Source organism: Xiphophorus couchianus, chromosome 20, assembly GCF_001444195.1.
Source record: "Xiphophorus couchianus chromosome 20, X_couchianus-1.0, whole genome shotgun sequence".
NCBI lineage: Eukaryota > Metazoa > Chordata > Actinopteri > Cyprinodontiformes > Poeciliidae > Xiphophorus > Xiphophorus couchianus.
Genome location: NC_040247.1, coordinates 17613959 through 17635761, shown reverse-complemented (window position 1 = coordinate 17635761; position 21803 = coordinate 17613959). Strand labels below are relative to the sequence as shown.

At 37.6% G+C, this 21803-nt stretch overlaps 1 protein-coding gene across 2 annotated transcripts in view; it reads right to left on the bottom strand.

The window, feature by feature from the left end:
• Positions 1-21803, bottom strand: part of col7a1 (collagen, type VII, alpha 1) — a 75750-nt gene that overhangs the window by 10934 nt on the left and 43013 nt on the right. The window contains exons 75-106 of one of the 2 annotated variants that reach the window (XM_028002654.1): positions 21767-21802; positions 21645-21689; positions 21447-21545; positions 21293-21364; positions 19773-19817; positions 19348-19383; positions 16594-16629; positions 16464-16508; positions 16345-16377; positions 16155-16217; positions 15993-16028; positions 15506-15586; positions 14467-14535; positions 10232-10267; positions 10047-10106; positions 9917-9961; positions 9800-9835; positions 9317-9352; positions 9170-9229; positions 8944-9069; positions 8778-8849; positions 7089-7124; positions 6931-6990; positions 6780-6824; positions 6299-6334; positions 6098-6133; positions 5757-5813; positions 5599-5670; positions 3877-3948; positions 2930-2965; positions 2761-2841; positions 1022-1075 (exon numbers count right to left, since the gene is read on the bottom strand). In XM_028002654.1, coding sequence (XP_027858455.1) covers positions 1022-1075; positions 2761-2841; positions 2930-2965; positions 3877-3948; positions 5599-5670; positions 5757-5813; positions 6098-6133; positions 6299-6334; positions 6780-6824; positions 6931-6990; positions 7089-7124; positions 8778-8849; positions 8944-9069; positions 9170-9229; positions 9317-9352; positions 9800-9835; positions 9917-9961; positions 10047-10106; positions 10232-10267; positions 14467-14535; positions 15506-15586; positions 15993-16028; positions 16155-16217; positions 16345-16377; positions 16464-16508; positions 16594-16629; positions 19348-19383; positions 19773-19817; positions 21293-21364; positions 21447-21545; positions 21645-21689; positions 21767-21802 — 1752 coding nt within the window. Of the gene's footprint in view, positions 1-1021; positions 1076-2760; positions 2842-2929; positions 2966-3876; positions 3949-5598; positions 5671-5756; positions 5814-6097; positions 6134-6298; positions 6335-6779; positions 6825-6930; positions 6991-7088; positions 7125-8777; positions 8850-8943; positions 9070-9169; positions 9230-9316; positions 9353-9799; positions 9836-9916; positions 9962-10046; positions 10107-10231; positions 10268-14466; positions 14536-15505; positions 15587-15992; positions 16029-16154; positions 16218-16344; positions 16378-16463; positions 16509-16593; positions 16630-19019; positions 19056-19347; positions 19384-19772; positions 19818-21292; positions 21365-21446; positions 21546-21644; positions 21690-21766; position 21803 lie in introns of both variants that reach the window. The other variant, XM_028002655.1, reaches the window with a different exon arrangement.

The following is a 21803-nucleotide window of genomic DNA, read 5'->3' as shown; positions in this document are numbered from 1 at the left end:
CATATTTTGTTTTCAAACTCCACTGAAGTTTACTTCACACTTCAGGTTGCAACAAAACAAACTACAAACCATCTTTACAGTTAAACACTTTCGTGTAACTGTGTTTTTTTTGGGGTTTTTTTCATTCATCCATACCGCTTCCCGCGCTCCCCTGCAATGGCACTGCGCCCACCTTACGGGGCGCGCCCCACACTTTGGGAACCACTGGCCAAGACTATCATAGCAAAGACTGTTTTCCAGCTGACAGCCACTGACATCTGCCATAAGAAAGATACGCTATAAAGATGCTGGCTGTTCACAGAGTGCTGTGTCCAAGTATACTCATAAAAAGTTCAGTGAAAGAAAAGCTCGATAACAAAAAGCGAATCATTGATGCGGGAAGAGATGGCATAGAGTCACTCTTTCACAGGCAAAAACACACACACACACACACAATCAGAAAATGGGCAACAGTTGTAGCGTTTCTCGTGTGAAGCCACTCCAGAAACAGAGACTTCAGAAGCATGTTGAAGTCTAAGGAGAAAAAGGACACTACATGAGTATTGTCAAGAGGAAGAAGAGAGACACGATGAAGATGACATGAAACCCACAAATAAATCAACTTGGGATTCCTAAAAACCTCATCAGAATCACAGTGTCCACGCCACGCCGCATTTACTCAGTAATTCATTCAAACAGACCTCTAAGTATTGAGTTCATGGACATACTTGTAAGTTGTCCAAGATTATTAAAAATCTTTTTAGACCAATGGAAAAAGTCCTTTATGGATTTCTCTTATTTAATATTTTAATTCTCAGAAAAACTGAATTTTCCTCAAGTCATAATAAATAACAGAAATAAACTTTTGAAATATATCACTCCCTGTGTAATAAATCTTAATATGTGAGTTTAACATTTTGAAAATAACCAATAAAGACATTCATTTTTAATGATACTTTTATCTATTGAAATGCACCTGTAAAGGTTCACTCATGTATTATTCTACACATCCGGTTTTCATTTCCCTGTCTTAGTAGCTAACCTTTTCTCCTTTGGGTCCATCACCTCCACAAGCCCCCTTGGGTCCGCGGTCGCCCTGGAAACACGAGAGATCATCACTGACAGACATAAAAGGCAGGCGAGACTTTAAGTGAAGTGGCAGCTGAGCAGAGAACCCATCTGGCTGGATGGTTCTCTTACTGATCACTTAGGTTATTCAGAACGGACTTCCACAAACCACGGACATAAAGCGGCTTCTGCAGCGAGTTTCCATTAACAACCCGTGTATATGATGGGGAGCTGGATGAAGTTATTTTATAGGTAATGTGTGTTCAGACACTCAGGATATAATAAAAGCATGATAAGAAATGCAGCCGTCTAAAACCCAAACAGAAACTTGATTATACTCAGCATGGTTATAAAGAATGCAGACAGATGATGAAATCTTTTATATTTTCACGTCTTACAGAGGTGTTTCTTTTAAAACTACATGGTGAAGTAGTAGTAACACTTCTATGCCTGGTAGTAACAGGCATATTGCTCTTTGACAGACATTTTCTTCCTCTTCTTTAATAACTGAAAATAACACTTACTAAACTAGAAACAAGAATATGTGCAGTTTACACCGTTGTCTCAAAGGTAAGCACCACTTTCAAAGCTTACTGTTAAGACAGTGTTTCTCAATTCTGGTCCTCAGGCCCCCCTGTCCTCCATGTTTTAGGTGTTTCCCTTCTGCCACACACCTGGATTGTATCTGTGGGTGATTATCAGGCTTCTGCAGAACTTGATGGTCATGCAATCATTTGAATCAACTGTTCTGGAATAGAGGCACATCTAAAACATGCAGAGCAGGGGGGTCTGGGGACTGGAATTGAGAAGCACTGTGTTAAGAGAACTGCAGCATCTTGGAGTCACGCAGTTGCCATAACAACCATGACATGATTTATGAAAGTCAACTGGGTGTTCGGGATGTATTGTCTGCAACAAACACCTCAGGTGAGTTTTGCTTGGACCAAACAATGAAGATGTGGATAACAATCTCATTCTTACTCGTCAGTATGTAGGACAACATGAGATGCTGTGGGTCTCGGTTTCTTTTGCAAAAGAAGTCAGTCTGCTCTGGGAACTTTTTTAGAGGCCAAAGAAAAATCAATAAATCAATGTTTCAAGATATCTGTAGGTTTAAAAAAAAAAATCAAACTTTTTGTACTCTAACATAAAACTGAAAACGCGTGTCAGTATCGGTCTCTCTCGGGACATCAGAGATCTGTGACATATGGCCAAATCAACATGGAAATGATAAATCAGACACAAAATCAGACTTCTTCCATTGCAGTTAACGTTCTAGAGATTGGAATCATATGGAAAATCCTGCATGGGAACTGAACAAAAGGAAGCATAAGAGAGAACCCCGAACAATGGATGATCTAAAAAAAAAAAAAAACTGTGCAAAAAGTCAAGATCAGAGATCGCTCAGAGAAATGATGTTCCAACATTTTGAAATGTTAAAAAGAGAAGAGGAAGAAGTGCTCCGCTACAGGTAAAAATGGGTTGAAAGTTTCCAATAAATGTGATTTTATAAAAACAGAAACATTCTAAATTGGGATGACAATGTGACTGCATGCAAGGTTGACACCTGACAACACCTAATTGTTAAAAGAGGATTTAAACTCTGATTAGACCACCTCCAAAACCTTGAGGCAGTCATCACCCACCACTACTGGAAGGTTGAAACCACATATAATAAACAAACACTCACTGCAATGCAGACAACTATAATACCTTGATTCCTCTCAGTCCACTGACACCAAGTTCACCTTTATCCCCTTTACGGCCTGCTAGACCATCTTTTCCAGGTAAACCCTGGAAGAAAGAAAACAAGACAAAGTCCAGTTTGCCCGATCTTAATGAAAAATGCCCATACAGAAAAAGGATAAGTGAAAACATGTACCGATTCACCAGGCACTCCAGGATCGCCTGCCTCTCCCTGCACAGAAACAAAGCAAACAAAAACAATGATGATACTTATTAACAATTTATATTTTACAGACTCTTTTCTTTCATCTTTAGCATCATGATATCTGCACCTTTGATGAACTAAAACTCTAAAACAGGCTGAAAATTTTTTTTTGTCATTTTGTTTTACATTTCTTGTCCTTGGCATTATGGACACACCATATTGAAAAGATGGTTACCTACATGTGCCAGGGCAGGTTTGCTCTACAGAAAGCATATTAGATAGGAGTCTAACTGCATGATTGACTTTATAAAGTACAGACTGCATCCAGCAGGGCACATTGATATAATAACAACCTGTGTTTCTATGACCTTCAACTATTTGGTGTGTGTGGATGCTGGTGCTTGTGTCTTAATCTTAAAAGCAAGCACATTTGAATACATGGCACTTACAGTCTAATACTCTTGCAAGTACTACATCCTTTATGTCCTCACTCATTTAAAAAAAAAATTACTGCCGTCATTGGACATGTGGTGCAGCTCTAAATGCAGTGATGTTTTCAACAATGTCCTTAATTAACTATTCAAATGTTAATATATGTTACTGCATGAATAATACAAGTTTCTAAAGCTTAATTGATTAAAAAAAATACCATGGCAGAAATGTCTGTATCAGTATGAAAACTCAGTTTTTCTAGAGGTACTTGTTGGTTTTTGACTTTTTTCTGCATGTTGCCAAAATGAAACTTCTTACTGAATCAAATTCTGCTCTGCTGCCTGAATTCATCACTGTACTTTTACTCCTTTGAGTTTTTATTCATTCTGCTTTGATTTCCTTTTTTTTTTCTTCAAATCAAGTGTTTTAAAATTGATGGTTTTTATCAATCTAAACATTCTTCTCAGACAGATTTGGTTTTACTAATTAAAAATTATGTCACTTGCCTTCTGTCCACCAGGGCCTCTGGCCCCTGGGAAACCAGTGGATCCTCGCTCTCCAGGTTCCCCTCTTTGACCCTGATGACAAATATGCTCACATTGACAATCTGTACAATTTGATCATGTAAACTGCACAGATTTTCTTCCTTTTGCTGATGGTTGATCCAAGTCATTTAACTAATTAATACCTGAATACTCCTCAGAATTTCAGTGAGAAATTTCTATACACACGCTGCAGGATGAATGTCATCATATCCATACAGATTCACAGAATTTCAAAATTAAGTGGACAAGTTTGAATTTGTTGGGGATTTTCTTTAATCTGCACATAGTCACATTAATAAATATATGCTAAAATATATACACACTTTCCCAAGCGTTTTCACTAAATGTCCCTCAGCAAATTCCCCCTGAACAGCGTGTATTTTGTATCTGTCAGCAAGTTTCTGGATATTTGACCACCCTTCTTATCAGAAGGGAAGAGATAATGTAAATTGGTTGGTGTTCTGGGACATACCTGGCTTTTTAAGAAGACTCCAATTTTTCAATACGGTTGAGGTCAGAGTTTTGGTAAGGTTTTCCCAGATGTCTGACTTTTCCAATTCGAAAACAAATTTTACATCTCCATCCGATTGCAACACCCGACTTTGTCCAATTTCAATTAAATGACCTTGTCATGTGAAAAGAAAATGGATGTTCAAATGTTAAGAAAAATCCAAAGCTCAGCCATGAACAGAAACCTGCTGTAACATCTGTCCCTGTTTATAGTGACAGATTTCACATACTGAGGGAGCTGACAGAGCAATATGCTCTGTCCCACAATAAAAACCTTGAAGCCTGACTAAAATTTGCAGTTGCCCACGTGGACAAACCAGTTGAAGCATTTTCTGACTAAATTTTTCCAATTATGTTTCTTTAGTAGAAGAGACTACCCTCTTCCTACATTGTGACTTGGTAATATTTGCCCTCTCTGCCTTGCAAACATTCTCTAAATCTATCAGGTTAAGAGAACGCCAGAATCCTAAAATTAATCTCTTCTCCACAATCCTCCTGACTTCTGTCTTCCCATTTTATTAATTTTGGAGAAAATTCCAGTTTTTTCTTATATCAGTGTTGTTCCATATTTTCTCCAATTGTTAATGCCTTTCTTTGTTCCACGTGAAATACACAGCTATAGTACTTCAGATATCTTACCCTTCTACATATTGATTTAATTGTACAGCAAGATAACTTTGATCCTTTGTAAAGCTCTGAATATTAGGGTTTTGGTTTAAATAAACTAGCAAAAAAAACAAACAAAAAAAACAAAGTCTGGTTTCTGTGCAACCTGTGCATTTAAGGAAGTATGTATATATTTGCACCCTCATGTCTAATTTTGACTCTCTTCATTAAAGAAAATCCACAATAAATTCAAGCTTGTGAACCTAATTCTTTCTTGTTTTTTTCAATTTATTTTGTTTCGTAATCATTCTCACACACAGTTAAGCGCATAGTTCAAACACACAATTAAAGAAATCAAACTATCGATTTCCTTCATCAGTGTGTGTAAACCTTTTACCACAACCACATGTTCCATGTTGATGACATTACATTGTACACATTGTGAGAAAATTAAAAAAGGCGAAACAAGAAACTCTTTAACGCTGACAGAGTTGTGAATCAGTGCAACTATCTTCAAACTGTTTACATTAAACACCAAACAATCGATTCCTCTCCACTTAAATTTACCTGCTCTCCTGATGGACCCTCTTGACCTTTCGCCCCTTTTTCTCCTTGAGTACCTTTGACTCCTCTGTCACCCTGAGTTAAACAACAGCAAAATCCGGCGCTTATTTTCTCTGCGTGAATATTTGTTTAGAACAATGTGCCTTTGGACGTCCACTGACTGTTTCTCCTTTGTTGCCCTTTCCTCCAGGTGGTCCTCCCACCAGCACAGTGTCCCCCTGTGAGCGACAGGACAGATTTTGAAAGTGCTGTTTCGACCCCCACAGAGGAAAATAATAGTGTTTATTCTCGTTTGTTCTCTCACACTCTGTGATTGTTTCATATTTCAGCTCATCAGTATTCTGCAAATTCATCATATTCACCCAACTTGATGTGAAAAAGAGCTCTATCAAATCAGGCGCTGCTACTGTTTCCCATTGATTTCAAATGTATAAATAAAACAAAAACACTTTGCGAGAGAGTGAATGGCAGTGGCGCTCGCTGCATATTAAAATGCACAAACCTTATCTCCTTTCTCACCCGGGAGTCCGCCGTCTCCCTGTACAAAAAAAAAGAGAAGAAAAAACACAGATTAGGTGAAACAATTTATTGGTGTCTGTAAATTTAGTTCACTCTTTTACATGTAGAGAAAACTCAAGATGAAGAAGATGGACTACCTGAGGATAAGTAAAAATGGGAAAAGAAATGAATAAAAGAAAATCACCTTTTCTCCTCGAAGACCTCTAATCCCTGATGGGCCCTGATTGTTGAAAAAACACAAAAACACATTATGTTTCCATGTAAAAATGACTACTGTATGTCTGCTTCTGCCACTAAGAAATTATTTCTGTTCTTGTTCAACAATAAATGACCGGAAATTAAAGGAAGACACAACTTTGTAAGCCCTTAGAGCCTGTGGCTATTGTGATTTCCTTCTTCCCTAAAAGTTGCAGCACTGAGAAAGTAAAAGACACAGTGAATGATATGTTTACAGTCCAGAAAACATTTTGTGTCCTTGTGAGAAAGGCTCTTCATCTGTATAATCATTAAACAAATGCTTCTTTGCTTCCATTATGCCTCCAAACAAGACTGTTTTATGCTTTCAAAAACGAGAACGAGAGTGCTGAAAGCATTTCAGAAAACACCCGGGTGGTCTGCATAATGCTCCTGAGTGCTACATGAAAACAGAACCTTCTGATATTTACCGCTGGTCCTCTGTCCCCATCCAAGCCAGCTCGGCCCTCCTCCCCCTGAGACACAAAAGGCAAACACGCCAGAGTTAGTTTTCCATCATCCAAATGTAAATTTACTCTTCAGTGCAAACACACTGTTGCAGTCCCATAACTGGCTTCTTACTCTGGGTCCTGAATCTCCTCTCTCTCCTCTGGGACCGGGAACTCCAACACCGACTTCCCCCTGGAACCAGAAAACACACATTTATACCTTTAATAACCTCGATTGGCATTCCTGTAGTAAGACAGAGGTAGTGGGCTTGTGAGCTGGAAATAAATTACCTTGTCACCTTTGACGCCATTAGTACCAGCAGACCCCTAGAAATAATTAAAAATATATATATTTATTTATTTATATAAATAAATAAAAGTAATTGTATTACACTTAGAATTGAATTGGATACATTGTAACTACTTCTACATCTGGCAATATGGTTAAATTGCGATGACTTTGTTAGATTTGTAAAAATTTAATTTGGACTGAATAAGAATCTGTGTGGTCCTATATGAATTGGCCCTATTTGTCTTGTTAAATTTTTCAAGGATAGATTTGTTCAGTTGGTGCTTTATAATGAACTGAAATGAATTGAGATAAATAGAAAATATATATTCACCTTATCAATTTAACAGAAGAGATTTTAGAAAAACTCATCTGCACAGAGTGCTGTCCACACAATTACAATAAAAACTATCAGAACAAGTAAAAAGACAATAAGTCTACAATAAATCTCAGGAGCTAATAAATCAAAGAACAAAACAAAAAAAACAACACTATTAAAGTGATACCACAAATCAAACGTCAGTGTATCAGGCTCAGCCAGAGCAGGAACCTGAAATACAAGCGTTTCCAGAGGTGTTATAAATAGTTCAGTCATATTGGCAGATCTCGCATGAGGCGGGAGACTATTCCAGAGCTTAGGGGCTGCGACTAAAAAAGCCTCGTCAAATCTATTACATAACTGGCAAGTAGGAATTTGTAGAAAATAATTGGTTTTGATGGTCCTATGGGTCTGGTATGTGCATGAGTGATAAAAGTTCTCTAAAGTAATGTGGTGCTATGAATTCTTAAATAATCTAGGAACCAGTAGCAGGAAGCTAAAACCAGGATTCTGTTGTACCACAATAGATCTGTTAAGAAGGCCAGATTTTTAAAAGCTTGAAGACAACAAAGTAAAACCAAAGTTATTTGGTGAAAGGAGATGCTAGAAGGTCAATCGTACTCTCATCACCTTAAAAGACTGTTGAATTTCCAAATACAAGAAGTTATATGCTGCATTGAAGTTATTCTTCATCTAAGATAATATATGTATTTTTAGTCATAAAGACTAAACTGAAGTAGGACTGGGCCTTCGTCACAGGGAAACATGTAGTTATAATAATGCTGCTGTAATTGCAATTGATCCACTTTTCAATTTACTGCCCAACACTAAGCAGATTTATTTGCTTGAATAGAAAAAAATATATAATCTAATGACCAGCAAAACAATGAAAGGAATGTTGTATTCCTAAGAGTTAACAGATGCAATGAAAATATGTTGGGGCCTAAAATAAAGTCTTGGAGCATTCCAAAGAGAAACAACGACACTGAGGATTAGAGCATGTAAAAGAAAAAATCAACAAAAAATTTGTTTTACCTCAGTTTTAAAGCTGCAGTGCATAACTTTTAGAAAAATATATTTTTTACAATTTTGTTCAACCTGTCACTATGTCCTGACAATATGAGACAGATAATTTGTGAGAAAACAAAAATCAGGCTCCTCTGCAACCTCTCTGTGGACCTACTGCCATCTGCAGAAATACAGGTCAGAAACAACCAATCAGAGCCAGGAGGAGGGTCTTATCGCTGTCAATCACACTCATGTGTCCTACAATAAGATTGGCAGATGCAGGCAAAACAGATTCCCACTTCCTGGTTTAAAACTTTCAGACAGTTATCACAAAAGAGTTCTGCAACGTTAAAAATGAACTCACTGGCTGCCCTGCAGGCCCAGCAGGACCAGGAGGTCCAGGGTTTCCTGCACGGCCAGCAAATCCCTGGAGGCCCTGAAGATAGAAGCATGATTGTTCCAAACTTTTCCCAAAGCTTGGCACAGATAAACAAAATATAAAAAGAAAACAATGCTAATTGTCCACAAACCCTTTCTCCTGGGGGTCCAGGAGGCCCTAGTTGTCCATTTTCTCCTCTTACACCGGACAGTCCAGGATCTCCAGCCTTCCCTTGTGGGCCCGGTGGGCCAGCTGGACCAGGAAGCCCTGGATCGCCCTAAAATACGGTGATTGTTTTTTATGCTGTGGCAGATCTGATCAGTTACACTGACTCCGACTGGAGATAAAATCTTAGATCTTCCTCAGCCGTAACGCACCTTTAAACCCGGAGGCCCAACTCGACCGAGTGGACCTGGCTGTCCAAGACCTTTCTCTCCCTGCAACATAAATTTTTGTTGTTACTTTCATTGACAAAGTGCTTTGAATTCAGATGAAATAATGAAAATGCATAATAAAAGATGAACCTTATCTCCTTTAGGTCCTGGTGATCCCGGTGTTCCCTGAAAAAACAAATAAGAACACGTTTTAGAGTTTTAAATAAAATATGACAGCAAGAAAAAAAAGACAATAGGTAATAAAATAGAGATTTAGTAAAAGATGACACTTTGACCTTAAAGTTAAATTGTCCTTTCATTGTCTCTTATATGTAGTTAGTTCATTTTTCAAACTTTTTTTGTTCATTGCACAATGGTTTTCTTCTTGCTATTCTTTCAAAAAGTCAAGCTTTGTGGAGTGCATGACTCATACTTATCAACTGATTCTCCAAACAGTGCAAAGATAATTTCTCACTGGGCAATATTTCTGAATAAATGTTCTTTTTGCATCTAGGAATAAATGAACCAAAATGTGATGTTTGTCATTTTCTTTGTACACTCTGATTTATTACAAAAACTGAAATGAAACTCAAAATTTAAATCATAAACATGCAGTAAATGATGATTACTTACATCCTCTCCTTGCTCTCCTTGCTCACCAGCCACTCCCTTACATGATGACAGGTAATACGTTGTAAAAAGTGCTGTTATGAGAGAAAACACACTGCTCTGTTCTGCAACTATACTCACATTCTCTCCTTTGATGCCAGCAGGGCCTTTGTCTCCCTTGTTGCCCTAAAGCACAGAAGTTTACAAAAAGAGACACTTGAAGCTTGTTTTGTGTTTTTGACTGAGAACGAGCTTGTTTGGTCATACTCACCTTCTCTCCAGGTAGGCCTCGCTCTCCAGTCGTACCGGGCAGCGTCACACCCGGAGGACCCTGCATCAGACAGAATCAGATAAGTCAGCTGCAGTGAGCTACTGTTCTCATTTCTAATGAAAAAAACCCCCACAGCTTATAACACAGTATTTGCACCTTTCATGCCGACATAAACAGTGACTCACCCTGTCTCCTTTAGGACCAGCAGGTCCAGCCACAGCCTGGAGGAGGGAGGGAAGAAAAATACAGAAAATGACTATGATTTCTATTTGCAGCGGAAAAAAACACCTGCTATTGCTATAAGTAAATGCATAACTAAAAGCTCTGCCATTAAATGCCTCAACATTCATCAATATCCTCTCCAGCTCCTTGGTATTTTCAAGGATATCCAATAAACGCAATGTCAGCCTTGCTCAGAGTCAAAGGTGTTGGGAATTGACTTTTTTTTTTGGTTACTTGTGTAAGTAAGTCACTTTTCTTAGCAGTATTATATTCAATGGTTTTAAAAGAATCCTAATCTGTAAAGAGCAAATCTACCTACAAATAAGCCCAAAACTATTCATACCCCTGGAAGCTGTAGATTCAAATGAAAGAAACGTCTCAAAGATGATAAAGAAAACTGATGGCATGTTGCTTAATTGTCTTTGGCTACAATTTTTTAAAGTTTGTAGACCACTTTCCCCCATCCTAATCTTTAGGATTATCTCAAATGTATTTTCTGGCCTTGGCTAGGCCACAGCAAACATTAAAAAGACCAACATTTAGCTTATTATTATCCAGAGAAACTTCTTCTAGCTTATAAATTATGGAGTACTTATAACATGAGCCTCTTTATATTCAGGAATTAGAAAAAACTTAGAATCCAGAGAAAGCTTAACTAGAGAAACTACTCATTACCTTAGATCAACATTATCAGAACAAAGGTCCAGAGAAACCCCTACTAGTTTATAAATCACAAACTACTTATTCTTAAACATGGGGTTATACTTTTTATTTTCTTTTTTCCCCTTTTGCTCTTTTCTTTGGTTTGTTGTTTTGCTGTATTTCCTTCTAATTCATGAAAAGCACTTTGATTTGCCTTCTTGCTGAAAATGTGCTAAATAAATAAACTTACCTTACCTTACCTAATACCTTCAGTAAGAAGGTACATGTTGATTAAATTACTATTGAACACTATATATATATATTTCTGAGTGTGTGTGAGGATGTGTGGGCGTGTTGTGTGTGTGTGTGTGTGTGTGTGTGTGCGTGTGTGTGTGTGTGTGTGTGTGTGTGCATCCAGTGTAGGTACTTAGAGTGTTTCCTCAACAAGGCTCTCAAGGTCTGGTACATCCTTGTTTTAAATATCTCATGCTCTTCTTGACAGGAAAGCTCTCAGATAAGATGTTGGCTATCCATGCACAGCCACGTTGTGTTTCAGCGAGGGATGTTCTTCCAGAGCCACACTTTGGATATGGACACAATTCATAGTTTAATAAAATGTTATTGATGCCAAAAGCTCTGGTTTGTTTTCTTGGTTTAAGATGAGGCAGATAAAATATGAGGACAATTTAAAAGTGTCTGAAAACTGCCAAAGATGTTAACAACAGATGTTTACATTTTATACAAAAAAAGTATTTGTTTTGGTTAGAGTTAAGAGCTTTTCTTTGGGAAATAAATGTATATCAGTTTAGAAATTTCCATTTCTTTGGACAAAGTTTTTATCTAATCTTATCAGTTAATTGCATGTTTCTTACGAGTATATGTGAGGGATGATCATAACAGCAAGTAGATGTGGAGCAGATGCTGCCTGGTCATTTATCAAACTGCTGAACTCACTGACAGCATCACCATGGCTCTGTCCAAGGTGCTGAACCTGAGGTTGTTAACGATGGGGGAGCTTGTCGAGACACATGTCACCACAACTCATGTCAATATTATGAACAGCAGGACATCTGTTGAATAGTGGGGCTGCTCACAAAACAGAAAACTTGTAGGAGTGAATGTGAGTGTGTGTGTTTTCTGGAAACATTTTAAAGCAGCTAAAATAAGAACCAGCATCTCCAGATCAGATTAGGTTATATGACCACATTCCTTTCTATTCTATTCTACAGATTTATTTATTTATCATCAAAACACATAAAACTAAGATTTTTAAAAAAAGAAACCAAATATATTTTACTCTATCAACTATTATACTCTATCAACTATTGTGAGCCAGATTTAAATAAAGATGTACATAAAAAAGAAAACTACAAAAAATACATTCAGGACAAAAACAATTATCATATACGTTAAAATATGAAAAGCAATACATGTTTTCAGCTTATTCCGTGCAGCTTTGTTTTGCACTGATTTAATAAACACTGCCTTCAATGCTGCAACGATGTTTCCAACATTTCCAACAACGTAATGAAGCTGTAACCCAAACTGTGTATGAATAAAATATGTGCTCTAGAGCTGAAATGTTAGCTTGGAGTTTCATCTTACAGTTATGATGAACTTACATCCAATCTTAAATTCCTACATTTTTACTGGGCGCTGTGTGCCTCTGGAAACACTGCAGTCATGTGTTTGCATCCAGTAGATGCAGGCGCTTCTGTATATATGTCACAAAATCTGGCAGCAAACCAGACAGACATGTTCTGTGTTATAAAATGCAATGCTCCAGGCCAAAATTTTTGACTTTTGTTTCAAACAAAGAGTGTCGGTGTTGGAGGACGTGTTGAAAGATGTCACAGAAGGCTGCAGTTTAATTGATGGTTATAGGATGCCATAGAGAATATTGATGGCAATACCTACTGATGCCACTTACACCATTAAGTCCGGCAGAGATCAAGGAAGAGAGCACACAGCTTATGATAATGTGATGAATAAACAATCCAAGTGACCTTCTCTGTCACTTTGAGACTCAACAAGGCAAATTTGTCTCAGTTAAGATCCTTACTGGCAGAACTGGCACGTTTGTCAAGTCAAAGCCGGTCGTGTTTGCAAATGTCTGCAGTCATTACAGCAGAGACTGCAGGCAGGCGGAAACCTAAGAGTGTCAGCAGCAGGATGGTTCCTCTTTGGAACCATTAACAGTGACAAATTACACTTTTGGAGCTATGATGGCTTCATCATAGAACCATCCTGCTGTAACTGAGTACATTAAAGAGGCTGGCTATTTGTGTTGATGCAGAAAACACAGACCTTCAGGGCTTTGTGTTGCATTATAGATTATGTTGTTTTATTCAGCCAATGACATGGACTGTGTAGAGGAAATATTTTATGCGATTATGGCCAGGATTTGTACCAGAGTACCAGCATGTTGCTGTAATGATGCCTTAGGGAGTCACTTACATAATTTTCTGTTTGTACACTTCAACATAATGCCCAAATCAAATAATTATTTATTACAGTATAAAACTGTGTTTAATCTGTTCCTTTAGATGAAAACATGTTCCTGTTAGAGAACTGTGACATTGACAGCAGTCAGCTAACATAGTCTGCAGTGTAGCTTAACTAACTAATAAATATATAGTGCACATACATTGTGTGACATTATGTCCTTTTACAAGCACAAATTGCAATGTATGCTATTGATATTAAATGTGATAAAGTATAACCATCAAGTGGAAGCAGAGTGAAGCATGTATTTAATTAAGTAAAAATATTTTCAATTTGAAGTGGATTCATATTTAGTCCACTTAGTCATTACCTTGCAGAATCATTATTTTTGCTGAATAATAGTCAGATTGGAGGTAGAGTGTCTAAAAACATCATGTCTCAAGTCTGACCACAGATTCTCTGTTGGATTTTCAGCTGGACTTTGACTGGGCCATCCAATAGAAAACAATACTTTGATCTAAGATAGTTCATTATAAATCTGGAAGTTTGTTTAGGGTGATTGATATTCTGGAAAGTGAATCTCTGGCCTAAGTTAAGTGTCTTGTAGTCTTTTAGCAGCATTTCTTCAAGGATTGCCATATATTTAGATTTATCTTCCAATAATCTCCAACAAGCTTCAATTCTACGGTAAAGAAAAAGTTCACATTGATAGCCACACACTTGTACTATGGCAACACTACTATTTCATCACGATCTAAATGCTTCTATCAGGGTTAGAGTTGATTCATAGCTTGAAAGAGAAGATTGAGATTTCAGGCATTTACATCAATTTAAATATGCAGCAAAGATTTACACCAAAGTAGCACGTGCACTTGCACAGCAGGTTGGCTCTAGAGGACCCATTTAATTTATAATCTGCATTGTGCCCCACTTGGAAAAGCGGTTAATCTAACAACCAAATTAAAACAAACTATATAAAGTAAAAAATAACAATCTGAGCACATATATTTTTGTTTTTGCTAAGATAGACCAAGACCAAGTCAGGTTGAAACAAAGTGACAGAATAATTGTCATTTTCAGTGTCAGCCCAGTGGACAGAGAAAACTCTCACCTTCCCAGGAGGACCACTGTCTCCCTGCTCCCCCTTAAAGCCAGCCAGCCCTGGAGGTCCTGCAATACCCTGAGGAACAAAGTGTCCATATTAACACTGAGGATGAGTCAACAAAAGCACACAAGGAACACAATGCTGCTGTTCGATAAGATCTCCTGGTGAATTTAGACAGTTTCTGATCTACATGTGTTGCCCTATTGAAAACCATGGACTACATGTGAGTCTAAATGTAAGGAAATTAAGCACATTTTGGTTTAACAGGTTCTGTTATACCATTGAATTAATCTGGGATTTAAATTTCAAAGTCTCAGCGGCTGACTGCCTGGCTTAGAAAGACATGAAACTCCACATGCTAGATTAAAACTGGCCAATCCCGATCTTCAAGAGCCAGCACATGGTTTAGATGTGTCTGTTAGTCCAACAAAGCTGAATTACATTCTAAGTTCTTGCAGAACTTAATAGTACAGAAGAAGTCTGAACCTTTCACTTGACTCGTGTGCTGAACCAGGAGAATATCTACAATATTCTCCTGTTTTAGATACGCTGTTTTAGTACACTCTGAGTGTGTCCTCCTAAAACATGTGTGTGTTTTAGGACGAGTGTGTCCTAAAACACACTCGTTTTAGGACACACTCCTAAGTTAGCTAGGATAAGCTAACTTATCCTAGCTTATCAAATGTGGCATTTACCAAATCTTCTTATGCAGCTGAAAAACACGGCAGATGTGCAACAGTGATGGAAGAATAAACCACATATTACGTCTTTCTATCTTCACAATGACTTTGCATTGATTTCAATCATTTTTTTCATTAATTTCATTAATTAACCTAGACTTAACCATCACCAGTACATCCACACCCCTAAAATTCACCAATATTCACAATAAATCACACCATGTCTCTAAACCGACACAAGAACATCACTTCTTCTTATTGGGCCAGGGCTGTGGGCCCCATAGTGAGCAGTGAATCCTCACAATATAGTATTTGTTGGAATATTAATATAAGCAAAAAAACACACACACACTCATATATAGTACCTGCTTTCCTGGTAACCCAGGAAATCCTTCTTTACCAGGAACCCCGTCTCTTCCAGGAACACCAGGCTTCCCCGCTTCACCCTGAGGAACAGGCCACATCATGGTGCATTTCATATTTGTTATAAACATGAAATGTGTAGTTACAAAACATCTCCACTCAATTCTACTTATTCTATGCACATATGTGCACCCAAACAGCATGTCTGAACAAACCAAATATGAAAGGAGAATGGTAGAACTAACATTGACCTAAAATCTTAAGGTTCTTCTCCATAAGCTTATTTTTAAGCTGCCAAAGAAACAAAAAGAAATGCTACTGAAGCTGCTATTTATCAATCAGGCCTTGTTACAGATGTTTTGGCATCGACTTTAATCACCTTCCTATTTTCACTACAAGAGAAAAATGCCTCAGGGGCAAAACATTTCTTCCATTTCCCATTTCCCCTCCATGCTCCACGGTGCAATCAGAACAGAATTAAATACTCACCACCTGCCCTGGCAGTCCTGGGGGGCCCTGCGGACCCTGTAGGGAGAAATAAACACATTGCTTTAAGGGAATATAATCTATGTTACACAGCAAGGAGTTTTCAATGAGGAAATATGATGGTTGGTTTTCCCTGAAGGGAAGCTGGCATTTTTTAACACATACAACAGCTCCTGGTGGGCCTGGTGGTCCAGGCAGACCTGTGCTCCCTTGAGCACCGGGAGGACCCTACAGAGAGGAAGAATAAACTCAAACACTGCACATCTCTTTCACAACTTCAGTGTTTGTACTGCTGTGTTATTGAATCCGAGGATAAAGAAATATTTAGTGTAAAAGACAGGCTCAGCTGTCTTACCTGGACACCGATGCCTGCCTCTCCTTGATTACCCTGTGGGAAGGAAATGTGTTTGGAGTTTCAGGACTTTATAAATGCAGGCAGAACAGACAAAGTGCTGAAAAATACTGTGAAGTTACCTTTACACCTGGTGGACCTGGGATCCCAGCAGGACCCATGGGTCCCTATTAGCAGAAGCAGGAAATTGAGCTTTAAACTGTGGCAAGCGATCATCAATTAAAACACGTTTTACTGCATGTTTATACATACAGTTGGTCCCCTTATGCCAGGCTCTCCTTGGTTTCCCTGTGAGAAAATGTTTCATATTTAATGTTAAAACTTTGTTGACAAAACCATAAGACAGCAGTATCAGGTGCAGGTACACACACCACATGCTAAGGAACATTCTGACATTTAGGAAATTGTCTTGGCTATTTCGCTGAAAGTTAAAGAGGAAAATCAATTTTTTTTTTTTAGATAATTTATCTACTAAGAAAGCTCCAGAACACCACTGAGTCTTATTAAACCTATTTTATCTTTTATAAAATTACTAAATGACACATTTCCAGATGTTCAGCTGCTAATAGTGCTGGAACTCTAAATACATTCCTCATGGAGTTCAAGGCCTTAATTTTACTACAACAGACTGATTTAAATATACATTATGAAAAGCACTGCCAGCTAAAATCACATGAAATATTCAAAGATACAGTTAAAGGATCAAACTCTGGTCATGTTTGTGCTCAATAAAAGTCACCAAACAACACAGCACATATTACTGACATAATCAACATTTCTACTAATTTCAAATGTTACACATATTGATGGGCTATAAGAAAAAATCTTGAATCGATGCAAATCCTTTATTCTTTGTGCCCTTCCTGTCAGACTAATCACTAAATCAACACAGTGCATTTTGGTTAATTTGCAATCGTGACAATTGGAGCCAATAACAACCCAATGGCATCAGTACAGATGTGGATACATTTATCCCTGGCAAATATGTGAGAAAAGCCTATTCATTTTTTATAAATAAATAGGCTTGGTGGAATAATGTCATAGTGTAAAAAAGAAATTCCATACTTAATTTTTAGATTTATTTAGTGAGGAAAACCACAAGAAATCTGAGTTTAAAAAAAAACTGCTGATAAAATGACAGCAAATCGTGCTCTCGTTTGTTGTCTTGTCTGGAACAGGGTACATGTTTTTTTTTTTAGAAAATATTTATATTTCTGAGGACCAGCTGACCATGAAAGAGGAGTCTGGTGAATCATATGTGTTGATTTTGGTCATATGTACCTGAGAGACACAAAAGTGACTCATTTTTATTTTACTGACGTTGGCAACCAAACTTTTATTTATAATCTCCTGGTATTTCAAACAGGTCATGATTCAATGCACTGAAGTCTTCCACTGCATTTGAAGGAGCACCAGGCATCAAGCGTCATAGATGAGGCGCTTTTTTACATAACCAGAAAAAAGTGTTGTGACATCCTGAACATATTTTCTGAAACAGACTCTGTTTTTTCTAGCATCACTCCCAAACAACGAGATTGTCTATAGATTGTGTCTAATAGTGTTTATGGCAACTTGGAGACTCCAAAATGTTGCTCTTTACTGGAGTTCTCCAGCAGTGAATTTTGGCTAGTTTTTTCCCAACTATCTTGCACTATAACATTTTATTTAGTGGCTAATTAAAATGTCTCTGTTTTTATGTTAAGTCTGTTAAGATTCTTGGCTCCTAAAACAAGCCATTTCTAAACAAATCCCCAACATTATCCTGACAGCAGCTCAAATAGAGATAAGATTTTACAGTAGCTCTGCTTATTATTTACATCCTGTCAATAGATCACAGTGACCTTTTCTTCTAACTTTCAGCAAAAGAGTAAAAAAGAGTTTGACCTTTTCCCAAAATGTGGAACTATTCTTAATACAACATTTATATACATTGAAATAAAACTGCACACACTACATTGTACACAGAAATGGACAATACTGAGTCTCCAACAAATAATGTCATACATTTACAGACATCAACATTTGACGAGGAGACATGAAGACACAAATAAAAAACATGTACAAAACATATAAAAGACAAACAAGAGACACAATGACAAATCAGAACTGTGCAAGACAGACAGCAGGCACAGCTGCATGCACGAAATGCAACAATAAGTAAGTAAGTAATAAGTAACGTTTCAGAGCAACCCCACCTCGAGACAGACAGACACAGTCACCGACACACAGCGCCGTACACAGGAGCCTGATGGAGGCTCCACCTCGGGACCAGAGCCCACTTCCTTTCATCTTCATACTTTCTTTAAGTCTTAAAATGTTTTGAATCAAACTTCAAATATTACCTCCTGAGTTCAACACAAGTGCCTTTAGGGACATTTCATGAGGAACTAATCAAGGTCTGACTCTTATCCAGGCTGCCAGAATAAGGTTTAAAATTCATATGAATTAAGATTAAAGCAGCTCAGTTTGCCTAGGAGTTACTTTACAGTGCCGGCATCATGATGATAGGTTGTTCTTCCATTTGTTGCCGCTTTTCATGCTCCTTGCTGTTTAATCTATAGCCCTCAGGCATATCAGTGACTTTGGTCCATACCCACTTGTGTCTGATGTCACAGTGACACATCCCTCCCTCCCTCCTGCAGAGCTTAAAGCATGCCAGCCAGCAGCAGAAAACCTACCGGTCTGCCTAGAACTCCTGGGAACCCAGGAAAGCCCTGGAGAGGAGGAAAGACAAAGAAAAAAAAAGGAAATGACAGCAGGGGTGTGGGGAGACAGTTTGGTGGAGGAAGGTGTTGAAAAAAGAAGACAGACAGAAAAGAAAATGAACAGAGACAGAAGAGATGGTTAGAGAGTTGGGTGTTAGGTGCACAGCTGCAACAAGATCAATGAAGCATCGGCGCAAGGGAGGGGAAAAACAGAGCTCCGTTTGATTTGAGCTTGCAGCCAACCCAGTAGTTTTAGTCTGCAGGTCAGATCTAAAAGCAGACTAGCTAATGGGTTACTCACTGGTTGGCCTCGAGGACCAGGAGGCCCCGTAGAGCCCTGCTCCAACATGTCGAGAAGGAAAATAAAAATTGAGAGGAAGTGCTTAATGTCTGCAGCTCTCCTCCATTTTATTCACATCCAAACAAGCAATAATGAAACAGTGAGTTTGACTTTTAGTTTTTGAGCATAAAAAAACATCTTTAGAGTTAAAAAAAAAAGATGCATGGACATTATCTGGAGTATATTTTCAAAAATGTGTGTGCTTTTGATTAAAATACTAAAAATAAATCTGTTGTAACATATGTTGACTTCTATAAACAAAAATAATACTTACCAGTTCACAGTTTGAATCCCCATGCTTATACAAGCTGCTACTTCATCAAGCTAATCGTGCTATAATTACAGAATTGTTAAATTCAGAACTCCAGATTATGTCCTCCACTTACTGGTTTCCCCTCCTGTCCAGGTTTTCCAGGTTCCCCTGGCACACCCTGGAATTACACACCACTTATTGATACAATTGTGAAAACAATACCTTATGTTCACATAGTGTTTAAATATACAGTACACAGCAAATATGAATGTATGTGTGAATTGAAAGATTATCCTCTTTTGTGAAATAAGTTAATCATTTTTCTGCCATTTTTAATATGAACAATCTTCACATTTTGTTAACATGCAATCAACCCTGACTAGGGATAGAGATAAATGTGCCTCTTAAAATAAAGCTTAGATTTACCTGAAATAGACAAAAAGCATCTTATCCATTTTTATGATAACATTTCTCAAATAGCTGATTTTTTATGTAGCAGTCTAAATGGCTTTTGATTAGTTCAAAGTGACAACAAATGTTACTTACCACTTCTTGTTTTCATACAACCTAATGGCATTTTATCACCAAGATGTATATAAAAGAACGTCAATATAAACAAGCACTTTTATGTCCACACTTAAAATGTTTCAAGATAAAAGACAAATTATGATTTTGTTTATTAAAGGAAAAAATTACCCAACCAATTTAGTTCCTGTGAAAAAGCAATTGGCCCATCAACCTAATATTTGGTTGTGGCATAAATGGCAGCAACAACCACCATTAAATACGTCTGCTCACTGGAAATAGGTTTTTTACATTTTTGTAGAGGCATTTGGACCCACTCGTCCTTGCAGAATCAATTTAATTCGGATATACTGGAGAGTTTCTAAGCCTGTTTGAGGTCATGCCACATAATCACAATTATTTTTATATTATATGGCTTCTTCATCAATGAGCTCAGTTCTCATCTGTTCTTGAATTTCTTAAGATTGCAGCATGAGATATTTTTGGTTTACATCATATTGTGAGACAGTTTATTCTTAAGTGATTTCCTAAATCTGCAATTTAGTAATCAGGTAACAATGTGGCAAGTAAAACTGAAAGGACATGTGGCTAATCAGGAACTTTGTGATCTAATAAGCTGGTAATTGTTATTTCAAACAAGGCCAGGATGGTTTGAATGGATTTTAATATTAAGAAAAGAAATCATCATTTGAAAACATTTTATTTCATTAATATGTTATAAAAGAAGAAATATGGCTAATACTTTTTCAGGGAACTATACGTGAAGCTTACTGAACATCAGTTAATAGTTTGGATAATTAATGAGCACATTTCCAAAATATTGCAATAACCACTTTGAAAAATGATCTAAGTGAGGTTTGTTAGTTTTCAAATATGATGTTTTCTTTCTCTGTCCCAAACATTGAAGTGGTCAACCCATCTCCAACTCTGATGAACAGCATTAGCATTGCTAAAGCTCATGCTAGCTGAGCGTTAGCACTTTCCCAAGGCTAACTTAAAACATGAAAACATGATCATATTATCTTTACATCTATGTCTCAGTAGAACCAGACTTATTCATCATTTCACCCACACAGTATTTTTTTCATTATGCTTGTATACTGTAACCTAAACCAAGAGTTTTCTCACCATTGAACCTTCGCGTCCTTTATCTCCAGGATCTCCTCTGTCTCCTTTATCACCTCTAGGTCCCACAAAACCCTGTAATATATTTAACACACAATAATTCCACAAAACAGAGCATGAGATACTGACATGGGATTTTATATTCTTTGTTTCGTACTCTCTCTCCTTTGGATCCTAATGGTCCTGCAGCACCAGGCTCTCCCTTCACTCCAGGAAGGCCTTGAAGCCCAGGAGTACCAGCCAAAATCGAATCTCCCTGCAAGGAATATTTGCACTATTAAAATAAATTTTTGTTCTACTCTTACAAATACTGTTTCAGTTACAAAAAAAAAGCTCTCAGGTAGAGGGACTTAACCTTTTGACCTGGAGGGCCAGCTGGTCCTGTTAATCCAATTAGGCCCTGATAAATAGAGGCAATTATCAGCTGACAGTAAAAACCGTAAAAGCTAACTACATGTGTCTGACATAATTACTCACAGTGTTGCCTTTGTCACCTTTCTCCCCTCGCTCTCCC